General features: G+C 41.1%; 1 protein-coding gene across 1 annotated transcript in view; it reads left to right on the forward strand.

Moving 5' to 3' along the window:
• Positions 1-3543: 3543 nt before the first annotated feature.
• Positions 3544-19551, forward strand: part of rundc3b (RUN domain containing 3b) — a 76757-nt gene continuing 60749 nt past the window's right edge. The window contains exon 1 of the mRNA XM_080210629.1: positions 3544-4296. Within this exon, the coding sequence (XP_080066755.1) occupies positions 4202-4296 (95 nt within the window). The 5' untranslated portion in view covers positions 3544-4201. The remainder of the gene's footprint in view (positions 4297-19551) is intronic.

Genomic DNA, 19551 nt, shown 5'->3' on the forward strand with positions numbered 1-19551 from the left:
TCATTTTTATTAGTTTGTAGCAAGCTTGTTAACAAAGAAAATACACAAATTCAGATATGAAGTGACAAATCTGTACTCTCCAAATACGGTATCACTGCACTGTAACCATGATACTCTGTTGCGTGAGCACCCATGATTCTTTGTAGTATCAGCTATACATTTTCCAGCATTTTGCTTGACTGAACTAGAATGAACTGAAGGACATGATTAAAGGACACTTTCCGTGCAGCCTCGCTGGGTGGCAGCTTCCAGTTCCAGCCTGTTTGACTCGCACATTATGTGGAAAAGAAGCTGATACCTGGCATCGCAGGATGTTAGCAACATGAAATTCAGCTCCTCTCACACAAAATCAGAAAGTTTTATTTGTTGTTGAACTTGTACAAACAAAGGCATGCATCCAGTAAAGCTTGTTTTCCTTATACTGAGAACTGCAACTTTCTGTGTGATGGCCAACAACTGTTTAAGTTACAACTGCCACTTTAATCACAATTGTTAAGTTTGTTAAATCACTGAATAGAGAAAAACCTTCATGGTGACTTGGTTGTGCCTTCATGCTAAATAATCATTTAATTCATTAATCTGGCAGTATCATAAAATCTACAGTGCAGAAGGAGGCCAATCGGCCCATCGAGTCTGCACTGACAACCCAGATCTTGTTCTAACCCCATAACCCCACATATTTACCCTCCAAATCCCCTGACATTAAGAGACAATTTTGCCTGGCTGACCAACCTAACTTGCACATCTTTGGTCTGAGGGAGGAAACCAGAGCATCCAGAGGAAACCCACACAGACATGGGAAGAATGTGCAAATTCCACACAGACAGTGACCCGAGGCCAGAATTGAATCCAGATGCCCGACACTGTAAGGCAGCAGTGCTAACTACTGTGCCAACATACCACCCAAATATATAAGTATAAGCCCCTAATCTTCTAAAGGAGAAAGATTAAGGGCTAATTTGCCTATTCCATCTTGTGTCCTTCTGTAGGCTGCTTCTATTCTATATATTGTTTGAATTTTTTATCATCTTCTTAAAAATTTCTACACTAGATAATAGAAGTAAATGCTGATAGCATGAAAACATGCCTTTATGATTAGAGGAATAAGCAAGCATTCATTTTATCTGACCTGACAGCCTATCTAAAATGATGACATGACTAAATTATGATAAAAATTCAAGATTGAATTTTCTATCCTTGAGAATGACCCTGGTCTGTATAATAGATTGTATTGTCTGAATGACTTGGTCATGAATGTTTCCCAGGCCCCCTTTCATTTCTCAGTGAATAAGATTTTGTTTTACATGATGTAAGTTTAAAGCTCAGTTTTTTTAAAAAATCTTAATTGCTGAGCTGTTCTTACTTGCTCTGGTTTCTCAATTATAATCAACTTACTCTTCCCTTCACTTTGTTGTTCTGCTCTACACCATCCCCCCACCCCCAGCACACACACACACACACACACACACACACACACACACACACTGTATCCAGGGATTCATTTAGCAGCAGTTGTTTGGGGGATTGTCAAATTGACAACAAATGATAAGCGACTATTTTCTATACTGAAAGTAAGTTCATTTACTATCAGGAGTTGTGACTGGAGAGGGTATTTTCTTTATTCTTCAAACCTCTGTCATGTTCACCCTACCATTATTCACTGATTATGAGAAGTGTGTCATGCTAATTTAGGGCAGCACAGTGGTTAGCACTGTTGGCTCACAGTGCCAGGGACTCAGGTTCAATTTGAGCCTTGGATGTCTGTCTGTGCGCATTTTGCACGTTCCCTCTGCATGTGTTTCCTCAGACTTTTCCAGTTTCATCCCACATTCCAAAGATGTGCAGGTTAGGTTGGTTGGCCGTGCTAAATTTCCCCAAAATACATAGATTAGCTGGCTAATTATATGGGGTTACGGGGTAAACCCAGGTGTCGGTGCAGAATTGATGTGCCAAATAGCCTTCTTCTATACAGTAGGGATTCTATGATTATCTATGAAATTGTCCCTTAGTGTCCAAAGATGTGTAGGTCAGGTGGATTTGTCATGGTACATGTTATAGGGATAGGGTGGAGTGTGGGGGGCCTGGGAAAGAGTTAGTCCAAACTCAATGGGCCAAATGGCCTTCTTCTGAATTTGTAGGGATTCTGTGCTTCTATGGTTGAAAAATGAGTTGTGGACGAGATTCATGTCATATCAGTGTTATCTGATAATAACTCTTCCAGCAAGGCTGTATTGTAAGCGATCTGAGTCACCAGCTATTGTTAGGATTTGATTTTCTTTGCTTCTCACTTGGATTAGTCTTTGCATAATGTGCAGTTACAATGAATAGATACCAAAAAGCACACTGATTCTCCGACTAACTATCCTGCTCCCAATTAAATATCAAGAACAAGACAGAGGAACCGTACAATGAACCTCAACTTCAAGTCCAAGTTCTACTTATCATTAGCTTCAGCTCATTCCAAAACTCTGCATCGTATCCTCACTGTGATGCATTGTTGCTGACCGAATCCATCATCTCAAATTTAGCATTTTCATTTTTGTGTTTCCCTCGCCTCAACGTTTCCTTTCACAACCCACAAATTCAGGAGGGTCTGGAGTGAGTAGAGGACAGTGGGAACAATCAAAGCAAAATACTGGTGAATCTGAGTGTTTGCAAGAAAAACAGGAAAAGCTGGAAATATTCAGGATCTAGCAGCATCTGTGCCTTCTTTGTCTTCTCCACAGATGCTGCCAGATCCGCTGAGTATTTGTTTTGATAACAGGAATTTTTTTTATTATTCGTTCATGGGATGTGGGCACCACTGGTTGGCCCAGCATTTAGTGCCCATCACTGATGTCAATCACATTGCTCTGGATCTGGAGTCCCATGTAGGCCAAAGCAATTAAGGATGGCAGATTGCCTTCCCTAAAGGACATTAGGGATCTGCTGGCGACTGAAGCTTGGGTCAAGTTCTTTTGACTGGAGGACAGAATTGTGGCCTTAGGCAGAGGGGCACATTACCCGGAGCACGGGGGGTAAAACAGATGGGTTTTTCCAACAATCGACAATGGTTTCATGGTTATCATTTATTTCAACTTTTAATTCCAAATTTTTACTGAATTCAAATTCAATCTGATTCGTTACTTTTTTTTTATTTTGTTGAAGTTTGGAGTCCATTGTTGGCGACTAGGGGAATTTCACAGTAACTTCATTGCAAAATGTGAGCCTTACTTGTGACTAATAAATAAACTTTAAGCAAAACGCACAAGCCAAAGAAGTGGGCAGCGTGATTTCGAATGGGAAATTCTCAGGTCAAGCACTGAGCATTGCCATCATTTTCTGCATGTGATTTCCAGCATTCGCTACATTTCAACACGATATCACAAAAGCTTGTTTTAAATGTATCTTTTCCCGCTTTTGGGGGGCAGGGGGTTTCTATCTTATCCAGATGTGGAGACACCGCAGATGGGTGTGTAAGAGTGGGATGAGGTCATGCTGTCGGTGTCCCTTTAAAGGCAATTCAAGCTGTAAACTTCCGGTCCCGTGGTGTGACAGAAGGAAACTAAATGGAGAGCAGCTTATTTCCATGTTATCAGTGGGAGAAAGGAGCAGAGAGTCGGAGCAATGGACAAGGAGTGCCCGGGGCTTCGCTGTTTGCTCTGTAACTAAAGGCAATACCGGTCTCGCAACGTGTGGGAGGAAAGCAGGATTAACACACGTTTGCAAAAACATACACATACACACAGCCGGGGATCGCTAGAATGTGCCAGGCTAACGTCTGCAGCTCCGGTGGAAATATTGCAGCACATCACAAAGCTATTGTATAATGCTTTGCTCTTGATTTCGTACAAGTGCCTCTTCTCAACTGCAGCCCAGCTGGCAATTTTGTTGACAAGCTCAAATCATTTCCCACCCCAGTGTGTTTCCAGTTTTTTTTTGGAACGAACAGTCAGTGGTCCTCATGTTTTATTGTGTCCGGGTCTCTCTCTCCGCTGCGTTGTGGCTGAAGCCGGCCCGGAGTTGGACGGGTGAGCAGTGGCGACCCAGCTCCTAACCGGCACCTGGAACATCTTGCACTATATATACCCCCCAACAAAAACACCCACATTCTCCCCCCCCCCCCCCCAAAAGCACAAACATCATTCCCAAAGCTGCCTCCACCTCTCCAGCCCTGCAACTCCTTCACTAGTTCACTTTTTGTAATACATATTTAAAGAGAATGGCTTCTCTCAGCCTGGGATTAAATTTCTCACGGAAGAAGAGCATCGCGAGGAATGCTGCAGTGGAAAGGAAAAACCTCATCACCGTCTGCAGGTAAATGGAGGCTTCGTGTACGTGTTGGTGACAGAGACATTGCTGCTCTTTGTGTGTGTATCTCCTTAATTACTCTGGGCTCCCAGTGGCTTTGCCTTGTATCATTCTCTGTAAGCAGACGCTGAAACATACACGTCTCCCTTTCAATTCCCCGCCCGTCCAAGCATTGATTTTGTTCATTAGCATCATTACAAATTGCATCTTTTGGTCGAATGTAAAGCTGGTAAAAGTGCTGAGAGTGTGTGCGGTTGCTCACGCAGTTACTCCAGTTCCATTCTGTCCAGGAGGATCGTATCAATTGATTCACTCTGTTCTAAACGGGGATAATGTGTTTTTTTATCAGTCACGGGATGTAAATGACTCGTCCCACTCTGGCTCCTGTTTCCCACTTTTTAGAGTTTAACGCATGTTTTCTTGACCAACTTGTATTATTAATTTGAGACAGGGGAACCGTCCCGCAGTCCAGCTCCCCATTCCCTGGATCACTGCATTAAATGGACTGGGCAGTAAGGTAGGGAGGGAATCATTTGGGAATTCACTTCCTCAGAGGCTGTGTCGTTGTGTATATTCACGGCCGAGTTAAGATGGATTTTTGATATACACGGGAGACAAGATATTTCTTCTGAGGTTGGGAATAGACAGGAAAGTGGAGTTGACACCTTAAACAGATCAGCTGTTATCTTATGGAATGGAATAGCAGACTGGAAGGGCTGAATGGCCCACTGCTCTGTTCCTAAACCAGTCTGTTTTACCCCCCCCGTGCTCCGGGTAATGTGCCCCTCTGCCTAACACCACAATTCTGTCCTCCAGCCAAAAGAACTTGACCCAAGCTTCAGTCGCCAGCAGATCCTGGTACTTCCAGGTGTTCAGCTTTGCTTGAGGAGGGGGACTGGGGTTGTTGAGTAGCGTGTAACAAATTGATAATGCTAGATTTGAAAAACTTATTCAGTGACTGTTTAATCTGGTTCGGAAGCATTGTGATTGACTGAATAGAATAGTGCTAGATGGACATTGGTAGGGATGCAGTCTCTCTCTCTCCCTTGTGTATTCATATCCAGCCAAAGTGCCAGTGAGTCGCTTCGAGGCATCCTTGCACATAAGAGTGACCGCTAGGAGGTGTAGGTAACGGACTGAGGGTGGATGGTCCTCCTCAATCCCCGGGAAACACCCCGGCCTCTGCTCTTTGTCCCTCTGCTGATCAAGATCGGACAGCTCCTTTGAGGGGGGTTGGCTGGGGAGGCAAAGGTGCATGTAAGCTGCAACTGACATTTCATAGCTGTACACACACATTTGTAGGAATTCTCTTCTTAGCTTTCATTCATTTCATGAGGAAATATTTGTCCATTTTAGTTTTATTTTTTAAAAATCCCACAAGTATTCAAACAGGCTGTGTGGCACCAGTGTTCTCTCCCATTTGTCCTCACTCGACAATGTTTAGTGGCGAGTAATTGGTGGGAAAGGATTTGTTTACTAGACTAAGTACTTTCGGATGAAGGGTCACCCAAAAACGTTGGCTCTGTTCTCCTTGCACAGATGCTGTCAGACCTGCTGAAATTTTCCAGCATTTCCTGTTTTTGTTGGTAGTTTCTTTACCAGTGTAAAGATGGACTGAAATGTTTTTTGTGTTGAAAATTATACTTCCAAATGAAATATTCAACCCAACAAAATATTTCATTTATATTTGTGTTCGTCCAAAACTCTGTCCTGTGTTAGTGCTCACCTGGGTGCTTGGTGGCCTATGTCATTAACTCTTGGTCCACCATGACATCCATTTAAAAATCTAATTATGTTTAAATCATTTATTAACCTTCCTAATCTCTAACCTTTTATTCATTTATGAGGACATGGGTCTCACTGGCTGGCCAGAATTTATTGCCCATCCCTAGAAGCAGTTGAGACTCAACCACAGTGTTGTGGCTTTGGAGCCACATGTAGGCCAGACCAGGTAAGGACAGCAGATTTCCTTCCCAAAGGACATAAGTGAACCAGATGGGTTTTTCTGACAATCAACAATGGTTTCATGGTCATCAGTAGATTCCTAATTCCAGATTTTTAAAAATTTGTTGAATTCAAATTCTGCCATCTGCAACGGTGGGAACTATGGTCCCCAGAACATTAGTTGAGTTGCTGGGTTAATAGTCTAGATAATACCACTAGGCTATCGCCTCCCCTCTAATAATGTCCTCCAGTCCTACAGGCTTCTGGGAACTCTGCGTTCTTCAAACTTTGAGTCCCATGTCCCTCAGATCGCCATTAGTGGTGGTGTCAAGCATGCTTTAGAGTTAAAATTCTTTTTATTCATTCATGCGATTGGGCATCAATAGTTGGGCCAGCATTTAATGGCCATCTCTAATTGCCCTTGAACTGAGTAGCTTGCTAAGCCATTTCAGAGGGCAGTTAAGCATCAACCACATTACTGCGGATCTGGAGTCCCATGTAGGCCAGACCTGGAAAAGATGACAGATTTCCTTCCCTGAAGGACTTTAGTGAGCCAGATGGTTTTTTTTTGACAAATCAATGATAGTTTCATGGTCGTCATTAGATTTTTAATTCCAGATTGTCAATGAATTTGAATTTCACCATCTGCCATGGTGGGATTTAAGACCTTTGCTAAAATCTGCCTTTAAATAGGATTTTAGTTATCACTTCTGATCTCCTACTTCTGGTTCGGCATTAATTTACATCACTGATTAAAGACATGACATAAATGCAAGTTGTTGTAATGTGGTGAGATGTCCCAAGGTACTTAACATGGGAGCATTATCAAGCAAAATTTGACAGAGTCAAAATATGGTTTCACACTGAAGTATACTGGAATGTTTTTCTATTTTACAGAAGCTATACAAATGTAAGTGATCAACTATAAAGGAATGTCCTCATCCAATATCATGTAGGATATGTACAATGTTTTACCTATTGTGATGTGTAATATCTTTTTAAAAATATGACCTTATGTGGCTTAGTGTCTGATTTTGCTGCATGATGCACCTGTGAGGTGCCTGGAGATAGTTAATTGCATTAAAGGTGCTATACAAGTTGTTCATCTTTTGTTGGGATTGTCCAAATTATAAATCAGCAGGAAAAGTTGCTAGCATCATTATAACTGAACAATGGGAGCATGGCCAGGTGACACAATGAATTTACAGATCAGGAGGGGCTCCAAGTTGATGATTAGTCTGAGATCTGGAAAGATTGCTGAAGTCCTACAACTTGCCTCAAGTATAGGGTAGCATGGTGGTGGAGTGGTTAGTACTACTATCTCAGAGCGCCAGGGACCCGGGTTTGATTCACTGCTTGGGTGAATGTGCAGAGTCTGCATGTTCTCCCTGTGTCTACATGGATTTCCTCTGGGTACTCCGGTTTCCCCCCTCAGTCTGAAAGACGTGCTGGCTAGGTGCATTGGCCATGCTAAATTCTTCCTCAGTGCACCCAAAGAGGCGCTAGAGTTGGCAACTAGGGGATTTTCACAGTAACCTCATTGCAGTTAAAATGTAAGCCTACTTGTGATATTAATAAATAAACTTAAAACATCATGTTTTGTCTTACAATTCAGCGACAGCTCATGAACATTATACACGTCGATAATAGGTGAGAAGAAGACTTGCCTCATGTTTGATTGTCTGAGTAACATACATTTTTAAAATTTATATCCAATTCAATGCAATCAAAGTTCAATTTAAAGCCTCAACGAGTGAAATAATCCAGATCCAAGCTCACAAGACAGGATCACCACTTCCTGTCTTGGGCTTGATCTACATGATCCAAGCTGATTGGAGTAGGCATAGCTCCTCCTGCAAGGCTTAATCTCATTTGCATCTTAGCCAAAAGGCCTAGATGCCACTGTAAAAAAAAAATTGCTTCCAATGATGCCTCAGTATAACCTCATGACTTGAACCAAGTGCAGGATAGCAAAACTACTCTTGATCTTAGCTAAAAGTCCAAGAAGCAATTGTCTGAGTAACATACTTTTTTAAAATTTCAATCAAATCAAGTCCAATTCAGAGTCTCAAGTGAGACATTCCTGATCCAAGCTGACAAGACCGGTCTCATCTCCTGTCTTGGGCTTGGTCTACATGATCCAAGCTGATTGGAGTAGGCATTGCACCTCCTCCAAGGCTTGATCTCATTTGCATCTTAGCCAAAAGGCTGAGATGCCACTTTTAAAAATTGCTTCAAATGAAGCTTAATGACTTCAACCAAGTTCAACATGTCGATACTGCATGTGATCTTAACCTTGTCTGAATAACATACTTTCTTGCTCGCAGATAGGGGTGACATTGGGATAAGCTAGCAGAAGGCTGGCAGTATCTAAGGAGCCACACTGAGTCAGCAACTTTAGGATAGAGTGAGAAAAAATAAGTTCCAGCTGCCTTAAATTTTTTCCTGACTTGAAACAAAATACATTTTCAAGAAGCTAAATGAAATGTCGTCATTTATTTTGAAAAAAATGAACAAAACTGCTGCTCTAAATCTACTTTCACTTCTTTAAAACCTGCTGTTGCTTGTGACAGAAATTAAGAGAGGGGAAATGGGAAGTAAAGTAATATGCTTAAATTTCATCATATGATGATGGTAAATGTTACTTAATCTTCTCCACATGATTTGTTTAGGCATGATGCAAAACCAGATCAGAATTGCTTTACCTGTTTTTCATATTGCTTCACTGAAGTCAAGTGATGTAGCATTAAGTCATAGAGGTCAACCCATGCAAGTAATTGAACTGATGGTTCTGTCAAAACTTTGTATCAAAGATTGATTGCCAGCTTATCCTATGTGCCATGATGCACGAGTCCTGGGTGGATATGGTTAGACTGGGTTCCTCAATTATGTGCCTTGAAGGATGTTATTGAGGTTCAATTTTTCTCCTATCCAGATCTTTATGGAATCTCCTGAGGTTGTGACAACTCGCTCTCAAAGTAGGGGGAAATTGCAGCTACATCTGTTTGGCATTAGGGTCCTTCTAGAAACTCCTAAAGGATCTTCAGGCAGAGACAGTCAGTCTGTCATTCGTCAGCTGTACCCTGGGAACTCTTTCTGTTCCTTCATCAGTACTTAGAGCAGCACAGCAGTTGTCACTGTTGCCACACAGTGACAGGGACCCGGGTTTGATTGCTGCTTGGGTGATTGTGCGAAGTCTGCGTGTTTTCCCCATGTCTGCTTGAGTTTCCTCCAGGTACCCTGGTTTTCTCCCACAGTCCACCATTACAGTGCTGGTTAGGTGCATTGGCCATGCTAAATTCTCCCTCAGTGTGCCCGAACAGGTGCTGGAGTGTGGCAACTAGGGGATTTTCATAGTAATTTCATTGCAGTATTAATGTAAGCCTGCTTGTGATGCTAATAAATAAACTTAAAACTTGGCTTCCAGAGCTACAATAGCAGCATACATTTATATGGTGCCTTTTAATGTATTACTATATCCCAAATCATTTCACAGGATCACAATAGGACACAAAATTAATACTGAACCAGAGAAGCTGACATTCGGACAAGTGACCAACCATTTTTGTCAGAGTTTTTATAGAAAGGTGGACAGACCAAGGGGTTTTAGGAAGATAATTCCAGAGCTTGGTTCCAAGATGATTGAAGGCCTAGCCAACATTACATTGTGAAGGAGCTAAGGATGCGCAAGAGATTGGAGTTAAAGGAGCACTGAGCTCTTGGAGAGTTATGTGCCTTGAAGAATTTAGAGATGGGGAGGAATGAAGGCCAAAGAAGGATTTAGAAAAGTAGAAACTAGAAGCAGGAGTAAGCCATTTGGCCCTTTGAGTTTGCTCTGCCATTCATTTTGATCATGGCTGATCGCGAAATTCAATAGCTTGATCCCTTTAGCCCCAAGAACTATATCTAATTTATTCTTGAAATTAGGCCACATTTTGGTCTTAGCTACATTTTGTGGTACTGAATTCTACACATTCATTTGATTTGATTTTATTATTGTTACATATATTTACATACAATGAAAAGTATTGTTTCTCCTGCGCTATAAAGGCAAAACATACTGTTCATAGAGAAGGAAACGAGAGAGTGCAAAATGTAGTGTTACAATCATAGCTGGGTGAAGAGAATTAAATGCAAAGTAAGTCCATTCAAAAGTCTGAAAGCAGCAGGGAAGAAGCTGTTCTTGAGTCGGTTTGTACATGACCTCAGATATTTGTATCTTTTTTCTGAAGGAAGAAGGTGAAAGGGAGAGTGTCCAGGATGCATGGGGTCCTTAATTATGCTGGCTGCTTTGCCAAGGCAGCAAAAGGTGTAGATAGAGTCAATGGATGGGTGGCTCTGGATGAAGACATTTCTCAACTCAGTTTTAAAGGGACTTATCCTCAAACTGTGACCCCTAGTTCTGGATTCCCCCACCATTGGGAACATTCTTTCTGAATCTACCCTGATGTAGAGTTGGCAGCGTTGGATTGGGGTAGGCACAGTATGTAGTCTCTCAACACCAGGTTAATGTCCAACAAGTTTATCTGGTAGCACAAGCTTTTGGAGCACTGTTCCTTCATCAGGTGAGTGGAGGAGCAGTGGTCTGAAAACTCATGCTACCAAATAAACTTGTTGGACTTTAACCTGGTGTTGTGAATCTACCCTGCCTAATCCTGTTAGAATTTTATAAATTTCTATGAGATCCCCTCTCACTCTTCTAAACTTGAGTGAATATAATGCTAACCAATTTAGTCTCTCCTCATATGACAGACCTGCCATCCTAGGAATCAGCCTGGTAAATTTTTGCTGTATTCCACCTGTAGCAAGAACATTCTGCCTTAGAAAAGGACACCAAAACTGCACTCACTACTCCAGGTGTGGCCTCACTATTGCCCTATACAATTGCAGCAAAACATCCCTATTTCTATACTCAATGCTCTCACTTTGAAGGCCAATATACTGGCTGTACCTATGCGCTTACTTTCAATGACTGATGCATGAGGACACCAAGGTCTCGCTAAGTATCTACCTCTCTCAATTTACACCCATTCAAGTAATACGTCTTCCTATTATTGCTACCAAACCTCTCATTTATCCACATTATACTGCATTTGCCGTGCATATGCCTACACACTCAGCTTGTCCAAAGCATGCTGAAGAATCTCTGCATCTTCCTCACAGCTCACCCTCCCACACAACTTTGTATCATCCGCAAATTTGGACATTGTACATTCAGTTCTCTTTTTCAAATCATTAGTATATAATGTAAACATTTGGGATTGAATGTGGACAAATCCCCAGGTTCTGATAATCTTCATTCCAGAGTATGTAAGGAAGTGGCCTTCAAAATAGTAGATCCCTGCAGAACCCCACTAGTCACTGACTGCCAATCAAGAAAAGTCCCATTTATGCCAAGTATTTGCTTACTATCTGCTAACCAGCTTTCTATCCGGTGATACAGTGGTTAGCACTGTTGCCCCACAGCACGAGGGATCCAAGTTTGATTCCTGGCTTGAGTCATTGTGTGTGTGTGTGGAGTCTGCGTGTTCTCCCTGTGTCTGCGTGGCTTTTCTAAGGGTGTTCCGGTTTCCACTCAGTCTGAAAGACATGCTGGTTAGGTGCATTGGCCATTCTAAATTTTTCCTCAGTATACCCGAACAGGTGCCGGAATGTGGCAACTAGGTGAATTTCACAGTAACCTCATTACAGCATTGATGTAAGCCTTACTTGTGACTAATAAATAAACTTTACTTTTTTTACTTTATCTCAAGACAGGACTTGCAGTCCCATATGCTTAAACTTTACATGGTAATCTGTTATGTGAGACCTTATCGAAAGCCTTCTAAAAGTATAAATAAACCACATCCACTGGTTCTCTTTGGTCAATTCTACTAGTTACATTCTCAAAAAATTCCAATAGATTCATCAAAAATGATTTCCTTTTTGTAAATCCATGCTGACTTTTTCTGATTGATTGTACCACTGCCTTCCAAATGCTGAGTTATGAAATCCCTGATAATGGATTCTTGCAACTTACCTGGTACTGATGTCGGGCTCACTGGTCTATCATTCCCTGTTTGCTCTCTACCTCCCTTTTTGAATAACGGGCTTGCATTAACTACCCTCCAATCTGTTTTCAAAGATTTCAAAGAATTTTGGAAAATAACCACCAATGGGTCTACTATTTTGAGGGCCACTTCCTTACATACCCTGGAATGAAGATTATCAGAACCTGGGGATTTGTCCACCTTCAATCCCACCAATTTCCCCAAAACCATTCCTCTACTAATGCTGATTTACTTCAGCTCCTTACTAAAACTTGTTTCTCTTAGAACTTCTGGTACATTATTCATGCCTTCCTTTGTGAAGGCTGAAGGAAAGTACGAATTTAATTCCTTGACCATTTCTTTGTTCCCCTTTATGAATTCTCCTATTTCTCTTTGTAAGGGGCCCACATTTGTTTTTGTCAATCTTTTTCTCTTTACATACCTACAGAAACTTTTACGGTCAGTTTTTAACGTTCTCTGCTAGCTTACTTTTATACTTTATTTTTCTCTCCTTAATCAATCGTTTAGTTCTTCTTTGCTGAATTTTATACTAAAAGATTGTAGGCCCAGTCTTTGGGCCTACAAAAGGTCGTGAATGTAGCCCAATCCATCACACAAACCAGCCTCCTATCCATTGACTCTGACTCACTCCCTGCTGCCTCAGCAAAGCAACTGGCGTAATTAAGGGTCTCACACACCCCGGACATTCTGTGTTTATCATCTTTCGTCAGGAAAAAGGTAGAAAAGTCAGGGGTCACGTACCAATCGAATCAAGAACAGCTTCTTCTCTGCTGCCATCAGATTTCTGAATGGACCTATCAAATCTATTGCTTTTTCTTCCCAATTTGTATGCTTGAATCTGATACTATCTCTAATTTCCCTTGTAAGCCATGGTTTGCCCACAATTCCCTTACCACTCTTGACTCTCCCAATCTATATGCAGATTAAAATCGCCCAGATGTTCCTTTAACACATGCATCTCTGATTTCCTGTCTCATGCATTTCCCAACATTACCAGTACAGATCGGTCTGTATAACACCCCCACCCATGTTTTTTGCCCCTTGTTGTTTCTTAACTCACCCATACAGATTCCACATCATCAATGCTAATATTCTTCCACAATATCATATCAATATCATCTTTGATCAATAATACAACTCTGCTATCTTTTCCTTTTCTGTCTGTCTTTCCTAAACACTTCCTCAATGTTTAGTTCCCATCCTCAGTTACCTTAAAGCCACGTCTCTGAAATGCCAGGTATATCATACCCTTTATATCCATTTGCGCAACTAATGCATTCGTTTTGTTTTCCGGTACAAAACCTTAAGGTGAGCACTTTTAACGTTTCTTTTTCCTCTCCTACAATTTTTTTTACTTGGTCCTTATCTGACTCTAGTCCTTGATTTCCATGCCTACTTATTTGAACATGAACAATCATCATTATGCAAATCTGAGCTGAAATTTTTCAGTTGAGTCATTTGTGTACCTGAGGCAATCTCTCTTGTCAAACTGTAAATGTAATTTAAAACCAGCAAGCTGTATCCATCATCTTGGCCACATCATCTTTGACTGAGTTTTCTGTCCTATTAACACGTTTGATATGTTCGGTTATCATTAAATGGCTTGGTTGTGTATGCCGGTAACTAGAAGAAAGGTTGTACTTGCAGTGAAAATTGCTTTCTGCGTGCATTTGAGTATCTATTATCCATACTTAGAAAGTGTAGGAACAAGCCCTTCGGCCCTTTCAGTCTGTTCCATCATTCAAGTGAATTTTGGCTGATCTGTATCTTTCCTGAGGCCAGTGCTCTAAACCAGACACAATATTTCTGATGGAGTCTGACCAAGTCTCTCTATAATTAAAGTATCACTTCCTGCAGTCGTCTTCAAATAAAGGCCATCATTCTATTGCTTCCTTTGATTAATTTTTTTATTGTCCATTAACTTTAGTGCTTGCAAATATGGATGTGCGTCTAAATTACTCTGCTACTCCACGGTTCCTAGTCTCTCATCATAATGTTCTGATTTGTCTTTCTCTGATCCAAGGTGAATGACCCCACATTGAAATCCACATGTATTTTTTGTCTGTTCACCACATCTATTATGTTCTTTGGCAATTTTCTGCTCAAGTCTGCATGACTTGCTGTCTCAGTGTGATGCAGAGGCAGGTTTGAATGATACAACTGAAAAAGCCATCAAATTATCGTGCCTTCAGTTTTTAAAAGCAATTTATGCTTGCAGTTTTAATAAAACTCTTTGTGCTTTGGATGTTGGAACAGTTTTCCTCATTTAACAGTAGATTTTTAAAACTAGAAGAAAGGTTGTACTTGCTGTGGGATGTGAAAATGTCATCGGCTCAGTTAAGCAGATTTATCTGGAGCACTAATTCTACCATTGCAATATTTAAGCTGAGTCTAACTCACTCAAAAACCATCCAGTTGTACAATTGAAATCAGGCTCTGAGTTGTATTTGAATAAGTCCAGTGTTTGCCAATTAGATTGTTATCAACATATTAAAATAGCTAGAGGAGAAAAGATCTTTCTACTGTCTTCTCAGTCTACAGTGAGAAAAACCAAGGGGGAGTATCAACCAGGGTACAGTGCTAAAAAGTGAGAATGGTGCTCTTGTGCATCAACGTCCAACCAAATATAGGAGCATTGTTTTAATGACCAGCCCTTTCTCACTAAGCTAATGCAAACTAGCATCACCATTTTTAACAAGTTGCTTTCCTGTGAATAAGTACTTCTTTTTCTGTAAAAGTCTGCATCGGAGAACACCTTTGGTTCAGGTTGAATACGATTTAATTTTCAAGAGTGGGTATGATTTTTATACCCCCTTGTTTCCCTTACCAAAGCATAATTTCTATCAAAAAGCTGAATTGAATACTCTGGCTTTTTGAGTTTGAGATGGTCGGGTGTTCAGCGCTCTTGAACGAACCTCTCATTCATTCTGCTTCAAAGGAAGACTAATTAAGTACTTCAGAAGTAAATGAGCTTTCTTTTCTCCTGTATCACTTTGCAATTCTACATGCTCTTGTTACAGAGTCACTCGCTCCAACTCCCAACTTTACAACAGTTATGATCATGTTGCTTGACAACTTTTTGGCTGTGGAATCCAATCAATTTGCTCTGAGGTGGATCTGTGAATTGTAGCTAGCTCTACATCTGCTGCAGCACAGTAGAGACATGTTCTCCAGAGAGAAAACAGAGCAATGGTGATGCAAGGCATGTGGGTATTGTTGGCTGGGCTGGCATTTATTCCCCATCCCTGAGGGTCGTTAAGAGTCATTCACGTTGCTGTAGGTGTGGGGTCACATCTTGGCCAGACTGAGTGAGGATGACAGATTTCCTTCCCTACCAGATATTAGTGAATAAGATGGGTTTTTACAACAATCAACAATGGTTTTGCAGTCATCATTAGACTTTTAATTCCAGATTTTTTTTTAAGTTGTAATTTTACCATCTGCCACGGTGGGATTTGAACCCGGGTCCTCAGAGCATTCCCCTGGACTACTGATCCAGTGACAATACCATGGCCTTCCTTGAATGGTTTACAGAACGCAATGAACATTTGTGACTCCCTAGTTTCAAGAAAGATCATGAGCTTTAAAAGTGGAGCCATCTAGTTGAGTTAAAAACATGACAGCAACCATTTACTGATGGTGGGAGCAAATGCCAGACTTTGTTGCATGTTGGGAGTAAATGCTAAGCAGCATGTCAGATATGGGCACAAGACTCATTGAGGACTGTTGGGAAAGAAGATGAAAGCTAACATTTATTTAGAAGGAAACATAGGACAGCTGCCTAGGTCACATCAGGGGTACAACTGGGCTCCTGAACTGAAGCATGAAACCAGTGTTGATTCTGCTCAGTTGGCTGGACAGCTGGTTAGTGATGTAGAATGCCACTAATCACGTGTTTAATTCCCCCACAGGCTGAGCCCTCTCAACTTTGCCCCTCGCCTGAGGTTGGTGACCCTCAGATTAAAGTCACCACCAGTCCATGGGCTGTCTATGGTCATCTGGGATGATGGCAACTTTACCTTTTACAACCAGTGATTACTGCTTTGTGTTAATAGTTGCCTTGAGAGTACATCCACTTTGAAAATGCCAGGTGTAAATTCAATGTTTTTTTTTGTTTTAAATCTAATGGAATTCCACAGATTTCCATTATGTCACCTCCAGTAATAGAATGCTTTTGTGCCAGCAATGTGACTGAGCTGTTTTAATGTGGCTCTTGTACCAATTCCAAAAAGCAATAACCGCGTCATGTTGCTGAAGTAATGTTGGGAATATATTGTGTATTGCAACTTGCATGCATGCCAACAAATAAGCATTCAAATGGCTCATGTAGTTTTCTACACTGAAAACTCAGTACTTTAGAAAATGATTTTGTAGTGATTTCTATCTTTTTAAAAAAATTCTTTCACTTCTGGATTTGGCAGAGCTTACATGAATTATACAGAATTCAGTGATTTATCCTTGCATTGTATTTCTGTGCACCATTAGTTATAGAACTGTCACTATGTATTATATAACATGATTTTATTCAATTGACTCATTTTAATTCTGCACTGAGTAACTTCCAAAGAGAATAGGCATTACATTTTAACTTGTACATTTAACGACCTTTCTTAGATTCTGGAAATTACCCCATCAAAATTATATTCTGGCAATGCATTTCCAAGCATTGTACCTTCAAAGAAGTTTGTAAATTAAAAGTTACAGTGGCTTGGGATCATGATGAAGGTGAGAGATTCTGGCTGTGACATTGGCTACTGAGCTTAGTAAAAAATCAAAGTGTTCCACCCAGTACAGACAGTGGCTTCAGTTCTGACCCCTCATCCATAGCATTCCTAAACAAAGGAGTAGAAATCGGACCTTGTATCCACTTTATGGGTGTGAAGTATGTACAATTTTGGGGGTCCAATGACTTGACCCAAATTTACCTCAAGAATATCTGACATAAAATTGGGCTGGATTATTTTTCACATATTTGGGATGGTTACCAAAGAAAAACATGAGGCTTACTGGATATGCTAATCGAGGGCAGAGAACAAAGAACAACCCAGCACGGGAAACAGGCCCTTCGGCCCAACAAGCCCACGCCGCTGCATCTTCCTACACCTACCCTGCCCTGTGTGTATGAGAGTGGAACCCTTAATGTAGCCAGATTCAGGGGAGAATACCTCTATCATATCACCCCTTAATCTCTGCCTTTCTAAGGAGAAGAGCCCCAGTTTCTCCAACCTTTCCTCATAACTCAGTCCTTCCATGCCAGGCAACATCCTGGTAAACCTCCTCTGCACCCTCTCCAGAGTCTCCACGTCCTTCCGGTAGTAAGGTGACCAGAACTGGACGCAGTACTCCAAATGCGGTCTAACCAACGTTCTATACAACTGAAGCATTAGACGGCAGCTCTTATACTCTATACCCCTTCCTATAAAGGCTAGCATTCCATAAGCTTTCTTCTCAACCTTCTCTACTTGTGTTGACACCTTCAGAGACTTGTGCACCTGCACTCCCAGGTCCCTCTGTATTTCTATACTCTTAATCGGTCTACCTTTTATCACGCAACTCCTCCCTGCATTATTCCTTCCAAAATGCATCACCTCGCATTTGTCAGGATTAAATTTCATCTGCCCAATATACCAACCTATCTATATCCTGCTGTGTCTGTTTTTGGATTCCAATGCTAATTGAACTGCCCTGAGGGGAGCAGGCTTTCCAGATTGAGATGTGGCCTAGCCAGTAACAACCACTGAAAAGCAAAGTTTGCTACCAAATTGCTCAGGCTTTTGTCTTTTTGGCATGATAGATGTCTGTGCATGTTTACACATCCTTCCGTGGCCTTTCCCACACTTCCTCCGCTTTCTTCCTCTTCAATATTTCCACACATCTTTTGGTCACCTGACTCCAGTGTACCATAACTTCTCTCCCAATGTGCTATGATATTTCAGTTCTGTTCTCTGGAACATCTCCCCTAAATCATCATCTTATCCCCTTCCAGTCTGCTGAAAATGAATCCTTTCATCGGCGTCAACATTTAAGAATAATGTGCTTTAGTGTGGAACTAATATATTTGCATCCTTTGGAGTATTTCTTTTCAAGGTAAATTATAGTTCATCTGATATTAATGGATAGAGATAAGGCCTGTCAGTACAAAGTACAGGTTTACATGAATTTAGCAGAACAACCTCGTGGAGGCAAAAGCAACGTGGCTACCTTGTAGGCTGCCACACCTATTCTCCACTACTTTGGGTCACTCAGAACTTTATTGGGGGGTTGGGATCTGTGAAAAAGCTACAGTACTAAAGATCCAGTCACATGGCTTCATGTGATCTTGAAGTAGAGGATTATTACAATCTGGAAATGATTATAAACAAGGTGTACTAATTTCACAATAAACAAACTGAATCACAGAACATTGATAAAAATATTGTAATTAAAATGGGATTTAACTTATTCAACCACTGTAAACCCCTCACATTGGTTGTTTGTAATTAATAAATCATAACTATTAATGTTACCTGAATACATTGGTATTTTTCTATAGGGTCATATTTAATCCATTTAGGATTTTTTTTCTGACAATTGGCTGTTGGCATCGATGCCTGTGGATAATGCATGCTGATATGTATGATTCCCACAATGAAAATTTAATGAATGTTATAAACCTTTGATGATATTGATATTCTGTGGCTAACGTTTCGGAAATAATAGTCAGTATATAGATCTAATGTTCTGAATAGAGGTTTAAAAATCGATTTGTGCTGCCTTTCTTAATAATTTTAAATCTGCATGGCTTGCTGCACTTCAAACAGAACCTCTGATAGATTTACTTTGCTTAAATGTTCCACAGCTCTATGTGGAAGATCCCCTAATAGGGGAAAAAGCATAAGAGTGAAACTTCTGTTTCAACCTTGAACTACTAATTGGGTCAGAGGCATATGCAGGAGATAACTGCAACAAGGTGGGGTGTGCATCAGCACAAGTAATGAATAGCTCATTCAAAAATGAGAGGGTTAAATCTGTTTGAACATGTGTGCATGGTAGCACAGTGGTTAGCACTGCTGCTTCACGGCTCCAGGGACCTGGGTTTGATTCCTGGCTCGGGTCACAGTCTGTCTGGAGTTTGCATATTCTCCTCATGTCTGTGTGGGTTTCCTCCGGGTGCTCCGGTTTCCTCCCACAGTCCAAAGATGTGCTGGTTAGGCTGATTGGCCATGCTAAAAATTGCCCCTTAGTGTCCAGGGATGTGTGGGTTAGTGGGATTAGTGAGTAAAATATG

Source organism: Carcharhinus amblyrhynchos, chromosome 2 (genome assembly GCF_965287045.1).
Source record: "Carcharhinus amblyrhynchos chromosome 2, sCarAmb.v2.hapA, whole genome shotgun sequence".
Lineage (NCBI taxonomy): Eukaryota > Metazoa > Chordata > Chondrichthyes > Carcharhiniformes > Carcharhinidae > Carcharhinus > Carcharhinus amblyrhynchos.